At 43.5% G+C, this 7500-nt stretch overlaps 2 protein-coding genes across 2 annotated transcripts in view; both read right to left on the minus strand.

The window, feature by feature from the left end:
• The window catches only part of LOC139062423 (vomeronasal type-2 receptor 1-like), an 8906-nt gene extending 6595 nt beyond the window's left edge, over window positions 1-2311 (minus strand). Inside the window, exons 1-2 of the mRNA XM_070543250.1 lie at window positions 2159-2311; window positions 462-782 (exon numbers count right to left, since the gene is read on the minus strand). Coding sequence (XP_070399351.1) covers window positions 462-782; window positions 2159-2311 — 474 coding nt within the window. The remainder of the gene's footprint in view (window positions 1-461; window positions 783-2158) is intronic.
• A 2347-nt stretch (window positions 2312-4658) lies between these two features.
• LOC129163758 (extracellular calcium-sensing receptor-like) overlaps window positions 4659-7500 on the minus strand; it is a 6549-nt gene continuing 3707 nt past the window's right edge. Inside the window, exons 5-9 of the mRNA XM_070543827.1 lie at window positions 7155-7361; window positions 6796-7071; window positions 6411-6638; window positions 6209-6332; window positions 4659-6139 (exon numbers count right to left, since the gene is read on the minus strand). Coding sequence (XP_070399928.1) covers window positions 5223-6139; window positions 6209-6332; window positions 6411-6638; window positions 6796-7071; window positions 7155-7361 — 1752 coding nt within the window. The 3' untranslated portion in view covers window positions 4659-5222. The remainder of the gene's footprint in view (window positions 6140-6208; window positions 6333-6410; window positions 6639-6795; window positions 7072-7154; window positions 7362-7500) is intronic.

Consider the following 7500-nt stretch of genomic DNA (forward strand, 5'->3'; position numbering starts at 1 on the left):
TATGTTTTAAAACAACACTGACCCAGTAATGGCCAACAATAAAATGTACATAAAAACAGGAAAGAAAAGCAAAGAATGTCGGTAAAAGACAAGATAAAATAAGTTAAGTACAACTGGATAAATATTGTCTAAAATTGTTGAAAAATATAGCTAACTCATGTGCTGAGGGAGCGCCACTGTTTAAAAGTCAGTGTTCATACCACTCTTTAAAAACTGACAGTGAGGGTGCTTGTCTGGCCATGAGTGAAAGGTCATTCCACAGCTTGGGGGCCAAAACTAAGAAAGCCCTACCTCCTCTAGTCATGCATTGTACTTGTGGAATGACCAGTAAGTCTTTCTGTGATGGCCTAATGTGCGCGTGAAGGGTTGTACCCGGTGAGTAACTCAGACAGATAGCTAGTACTGCCCTGAAGAGACTTAGAAACTACAACAAGTATCTTCAACCTGACTTGGAAAGATACTGGAAGCCAGTGCAGATTGGCCAAAATGGGCATGATGTTTTCCTGCTTTGTGGTGGCAGTCAGGAGTCTAGCTGCAGCCTTTTCAGCAAGCTGGAGCCAAGCAAGTGAAGCCTCGTTAACTCCAGAGTAAAGGGAGTTGCAATAATTGAGCCTAGAAGTTATGAAAGCATGGACTACAATCTCTAGGTGGGCTTGCAACTGTAGCAGCTTGATTCTGGATAGGCGGCGAAGATGGAAAAAGCAAGACTGTACCACTCCACTGATGTGATTCTCTAGCTTTAGGGACACATCCAACTTCACACCCTGGTCAGTGACTAGCTCCTTCACGAAAGGGGACAGTGAAGAGAGGTTGACTTCCTGCTTAGTGGCACAACTAGCATTTGGACTAAAAACAATTACCTCTGTTTTACCCTCATTAAACCTTAAAAAGCTAGAACAGACCCCCGAGGAACCCCCCAGGAGAGGCTGGCACAGGTTGAAGAACCTTTGTTGCTAAGCTTCACGCATAAGCTTCTCTCTGGGAGATAGGACCTAACCCAATCCAGGGCATGTCCAGTGATCCCCGCCACAGCTCAAGCCAAGATAACAGGATCTTGTGGTCCAGTGTCAAAAGCTGCTGAGAGATCCAACAATAACAGAATCACAGTGTCCCCTGAGAAAATGTCATTTAAACCCTTAAACCCTAAAAAACCTTAAAAAGAGCAGACTGTGCCGTCTCCAACTTTAAAACCAGATTGGAACACCTCCAAACACCCATATTCCTCCCCCCAAAAAAACATCAACTACTAGTACACACGCTTCTCAAGCACTTTAGAGAGGAAAGGAAGTTGTGAAACTGGTTTAAAATTTGCCAAGTCTGATGAATTAAGACCAGTTTTTTTTTCAACAGGGGTATCCCCACTGCATGTTTGAAAGAAGACAAGACAATGCTCACCTGCAGGCTACTATTAGCCAAAACTGGGGGGGGGGGGGGGGGGGGGGGGGGCAGTGTGGAAAAAGCCTCTTTACATAGCCTAGAAGCAAAACATCCTCAGGAGAGCCCAAGGGCCTCAGTCTACATACCATTCAATTCAATTCATATTCAATTAAAGAAAACTGTGGTCATTCGCAACAAGAGTCACACTACCATTAATTTGATGAACAGGGGATTACGGATTAATTGGGGGAGGAAAAAAATGCCATACCAGAGTTACTCCCGGCAGGGCGTAGCTTTACTATGAAAAAAAAAACACTTCTCAAACATATCAGCACGAACATCAACAATTCACAACATGAGACACCGAGAGGAAGGCAGGTGGTGGTGGTGGTGGGGTGGTGGGGTGGGGGTGGGGGGGTGGGGGGCTGGGATCCTGTTTCCACAGCGAGAGCAGCCCTGTATGGCGCTCATCCACTGTAGCCACAGGTGGGAGGGAGATCTTGGGAGGAGCGCAGAGCACATTGACACCTGCAGGTTGATGTCCTCGCCAGGCTGAAGTCCACCAATCGGAAGGCGGGGGGTAGGTCGGATTTTCACAGCATCTGTCTGCATTCCTTCGTGGGGGTTTGTTGTTGGCATTCACAAGGCTGCCATGGCGTCAGATTTGGATAACAAGACTTTGTTTAGGTCAGGCAGAGATAATTTTCCTCTCTGCCTTGAAGTCTGTAACTGATCATTCAAGTCCTCCAGTGAAGCCAATTCAGGTTTTCAACATCTCCACACCGTCGGAGAACATCGTAGCTAGAACATTGTCTAGCTTACGATTCACCTCGAGTAACGTCCCAGTCTGTGAGGTCTCCACATGCACGGTGCTTTCTGTGGGTTCGGGTCGCCCTCCAATCGCTCCCGTCTTCCCAAATTTACATGTTACCATGCCCTCCAACCATGGTCGTGAAGGAATAGGTAAGGGGATGAGCAAACCATAGAGAGGCTGGTTGCTTCCCTTGTTATGGACACTAACCTGACAGGCACTGCTGTACTCAGGAGGACAGGAGAACGCGCAGCTAATTAGTTAAATAATTTGGTTCTGTAACTTTCTCTTCAGCACAGCTGACAAAGGTTTAAGATGGGTCAGTCCTTCTGCATGCTCGGATCATTCCCTTCCCTTGCTTGAAAAATTGTTCCAAAGTGAAAGTTGAACCCACATCTTTTTTATCTGTGAATTCAATGCCGTTCGGTGTGTCTCAAGTAAAAATGTGGGCATCTTACTGTAAAAAAATATACCATTAATGTAAAAAATAAACTCTAAATGAACTATGTTCACATCCAGAATCAAAACCGGGTCTTCTGCATGAAAGTCCAACATCTTACCAGGCGAGCTAACGCGCCAGTGACATCACTCGTATCTATACCATTTAAGAACGGTTTGGAGGGCTATGCCTGTGCATGTACGCGCATGAAGCAGCCTGCTCGACCCGAGCAGCTCTCTTTTTCTGTGATTTTACAGAAAAATAGGCAATCACAGTAAAAATGCCAGGGCTCATTCTACAGGACCAGGGCATTGCAGGAGAATGTATTAAGCAGAATTTAACCCTAACCCATACTCATCTGAAACGAGTATCCGGTACGGATAAAGCATTTTTGACGAATATGAGCATGAAACCAGTAAAACTCGGAAATATCTGTAATCGCACTGAAGGAAAATCCTCATTGGGTAACTAGCTATCTTCACGCTCTGTGAATCGCCAGTCACATAGAGCGCCCGCCCCTCCCTAACACACAAAACTCTGCAGCCGAGAGCTCAGTCCGTCCGGCCCATCCACGCACACACACAGACAGTAACGGATCTCTCTGTGCTTGCTTCACTGTGGCTCACATTTCTTCAGTACTCCCTAGGTTTTCTCCAGCTCACTTCTTTTTCGGTTTAATATTTAAAGTAACTTTTTTCGTAATGTACGTGGAGCATTTGACAAGACAGAGCTGAAATTTGAAGCAATGCGGAATGCTGCTGTCGCTATGGAAACTTGTTCTCCCTATCCCAGCCTGGGCGGGACTGTGACCGGTGAAGGCCGTGGAACAGTATCTAGGAGTCACTGTGCTCTCTAACCCATTATCTCCCTCCCCTGTCCAATCGGAGGTGATGAGCGCTGCTCTTGCGGCTGCACGCACTGAAGCGAGGAGAGTCTCAACCCTACCTCCCCACCTAGTGGATACTTATGTTGTGTATCGTCTCAAGTCTGTGTGCATATCTATCTGAGGTGTTTTTTGCATAGCAAAGCTATCCTCTCTGTCGGGGGTAACTCTGAAGTGCCTTTCCCCCCCCCCTGACTCATATAAACCCTCTTGATCTATAATGGTAGCGTGACGACTCGTGTTGAGAATGACCACTGTCACCAATTCTTGTCATGTGTCTATGTATGTATGTCTGATCTTGGAATTGTGTGTACTGAAACAATTGAATTTCCCTCTGGGAACAATAAAGTATTTTTGAATTGAATTGAAAAACGGCTCATGCTGCGTCGGTCACTGCCTCCGCTCCGGTCGTTTTTTTTCTTTTGTAATATCTCTCTCTCTCTCTCTCTCTCTCTCTCTCTCTCTCTCTCTCTCTCTCTCTCTCTCTCTCTCTCTCTCTCTCTCTCTCTCTCTCTCTCTCTCTCTCTCTCTCTCTCTCTCTCTCTCTCTCTCTCTCTCTCTCTCTCTCTCTCTCTCTCTCTCTCTCTCTCTCTCTCTCTCTCTCTCTCTCTCTCTCTCTCTCTCTCTCTCTCTCTCTCTCTCTCTCTCTCTCTCTCTCTCTCCTTAATCAACATTGTTTTGTTCAACTGTGTGTGGGAAAGATGCCAAGAACGTTAAGAAAAAAACTTTTTAATCAAATTAAGGTAAAATTTAAAAAGATTGAAAGTTGTGTCTGGTTCTAGTATTTCATATTTCCTAGTTCCTACTGCATGAGTTCAGATGTATTAATTCATGCACTTAAGTCATAATGTTCTGATTTTATTGAAAAACTTGCTCTGTAATAGTTCCTTTACTATTGTGATCACAAGTATTTAATCTCAATTCTGAGGCTGCTCTGTTAATAGTTTTCAAATAAACAATACACATAGCAACTTCTGATCAATCCATATCAATTTCAGATTTAAAATAATGTATTGATGTAAACCACGCCCACTTCTGGGTTATACCACGCCCACTCCGAGTACAGATACAGATACAGATAGTGGTGTACTCGCTCATCCCTAGTGCAAACAGTGGATTTTCTAATCTTGATATATGTTCTTCCTGGGTAAAAAAAATAAATAAATGAAGTATGCCACAGAAAGAGCTGTACCCCCTTGGAATAAATTATGTTAAAAACAGAGAAGACAAATTTGCCAGCAGTTTAAAAACTGCTGAAACGTGGTTTAACAGTGAAAGATAAGGTAACATCTTGTACACAAAGCAGTGAAGCCTGAATTTTTCATTGTCTTGTTTGGGTAAAATTTGGACTACACTTGAAAGGTCAAATAAAGACAAGTTTCAGTGCCTTTCTCTTGGAGTTTAATTGGACATGCTGATCTTCAGAATTCAAGGCTTATATCTAACATTAGCATCTGGCTGAACTGAAATAACCATAGAAAGGCTATCTCTGAATGACAGGTGTTGGGAGGTTAGTGTCTTCCTGCTCTCTTACACCATAGAAATTACTAACATACTGTATTCCCCAATCCCATGTGTATACGACATTGAAAGTGCTAGCAAATGACTTTTTAACTTGTTTTAATGGGAATTCATACTTGGAAGAAACAAGATACATTAAAATAAAGTCCACATCAGTGCTCTTTTCCTACTAATATTATTAAAATTTTATTTTATGCTACATCTTTGGTGCTTCTGCCCATCAGGGCTTTCTTTGTATTCCTCTCTGGTTTCAGCAGGATTATGTAACATTTGGGTCCAAACAGAGACACCAAAATGCCAAAACTGGAAGCCAGGATGGCAAACACCTCCACTGCATCTGCATATTTACCAGGTGAGCTGATATAAGCAGGAACAAAGGCCACCCACACGGCACAGAAGATCAGCATGCTGAAAGTGATGAGTTTGGCCTCATTGAAGTTGTCTGGTAGATCCCTCGCAAGGAATGCAATCAGACAACTAATGATAGCTAAAAAACCAATGTAGCCCAGTAACACAGAAAATCCCAGAACTGAGCCAATTGCACACTCATAAACTATCTTGTCATTATGGTACTGTGTGTTTTTATGTGGTGTGGGTGAGGAGGACACAAGCCAAACTGTGCAGACTGCTGCTTGAACTGAGGTAAGAACTAAAACTGTTCCTCTCTGCTGTGAAACACCAAACCACTTAAGGCTGGCGCCACCTCCTGGCTTGGAGGCCTTGAACACAGCCAGAACCACCATGGTTTTAACCAGGATGCATGAAACACAAAGAACAAAGCTGATCCCAAAGGCTGCATGTCTCAGCTGGCATGTCCACAGTCTGGGTCGTCCAATGAACAACAGCGAACACAGGAAACATAACTTGAGTGACAGCAGCAGCTGAAAACTCAGTTCTGAGTTGTTGGCTTTCACAATGGGAGTACTGCGGTGATAGATGAATATCCCCAGAACAACAGCACAGATAAATGTCCCCAGTAACGAGGCAGCAGTCAAACACATTCCCAGAGGTTCCTCATAGGACAGAAACTCTGTTTTCTTGGGAACACACTGGTCATGTTGGGGCCTGGACCAGAAGTCTTCTGGACAACTGAAGCAGTCCAAAGAATCTGGGAAAAGATATACTTAAAAAATATCAACTGAATTGCAAAAAACAAAACTTTACACTGAATACTTACTGGTGCTATTACTGATCTTTCCCTCGGAACAAGGAATGCAGTCAAAACAGCAAATAGGTTCCCCCTTTTTTCTCACCATGCGAGTTCCTGGAGGGCAGTTCTCACTGCAAACTGACCTGGTTGGCTAAAAACAGTTTGCATTACTTCAACTTATACTGGATTCATACGACTTTGGATTAAGAAGAAACACTTAATGAATTACCTTTTTGGAATCAGAATTCCAGAAGATTTTGTCTTCATGAAGCCTCAGTTCTTCACCATTAAATTCTGACATTTTAACATCTCCCACATTTTGTACCTCTGTTCTTCCATCAGGGAGCCACATCCAGTTCATAACATCATAAATGGGTAAAGCGTCACCATTCTTATCAAACGACACCTGATCACCAAATGATGTGGTGAAATTGACCTTTTCCAGGTAATAAACAAGCTAATTGAATTCAAATGAGACAATTGAAATATATAGAACATGACCAAAAATACACACATATTATAAAAACACAGTTTCCTTTTATATGAGCATTAAATGCAACCATAAACATAGAAACAATGAATGACAGAATCTAATCAAAAAGTATTTCCAATACCTGCCATGGCTGAAGTGTTTGTAAGGTGGCACAGCTGTTCTCAGTGAAAGGCCCTCTTCCTGGCTCACACCTCAGCACATCATCAAGAGCGTATGCCAGAGCATACACAGCCTTGTAAACATTGTACTCAGACCTGAGGTTAGAAACGTCCAAGAACTCCGTTTCCACACTCTGTAAGTCTTCTTCTCCGGTGCATAATGCCCCCCCGTTCTCCACCCAACCTGCTGGAGGTGGTGCAAATCTGCACTGAAAGGTGAATTCCCAAAACTGGTTCACCTGTAATAATAAACTTTTCTATTATAATCAATCATGATGTTGCTGTGATAGTTGTACTAGACTTAATTGAATGAACAACTGACCAAGCTATTTTCATCGCTGCTGTTGTAATGTGAATCAGGGTGTGTTTGTAACAGGAAGTCTCTGAGGCCTGGAATTTCTCCTCGACGAATCGCTATACCCAAGGTGCCACCCAGGTATGGCATGAGCTCAGGAGTCTGAAGTACAGCAGATGCTGTCCAGGCTTCACTCACCAGCCACTGCAGGCCTGTCAACCTCTGCCTCACAACCTGTTTAAAAATCAAAGAATTTCTCAGGTTGTCCTTCACTTGCCATTTTTACAAAACAATGCCGCCATTTTGCTGCTACGCCATGGTGCCATCTGGGAGCCGTAGTTCATTTATAAGTGGTCAGACCGTGGAATTAATG

The sequence above is a fragment of the Nothobranchius furzeri genome, chromosome 13 (assembly GCF_043380555.1).
Source record: "Nothobranchius furzeri strain GRZ-AD chromosome 13, NfurGRZ-RIMD1, whole genome shotgun sequence".
Taxonomy (NCBI): Eukaryota; Metazoa; Chordata; class Actinopteri; order Cyprinodontiformes; family Nothobranchiidae; genus Nothobranchius; species Nothobranchius furzeri.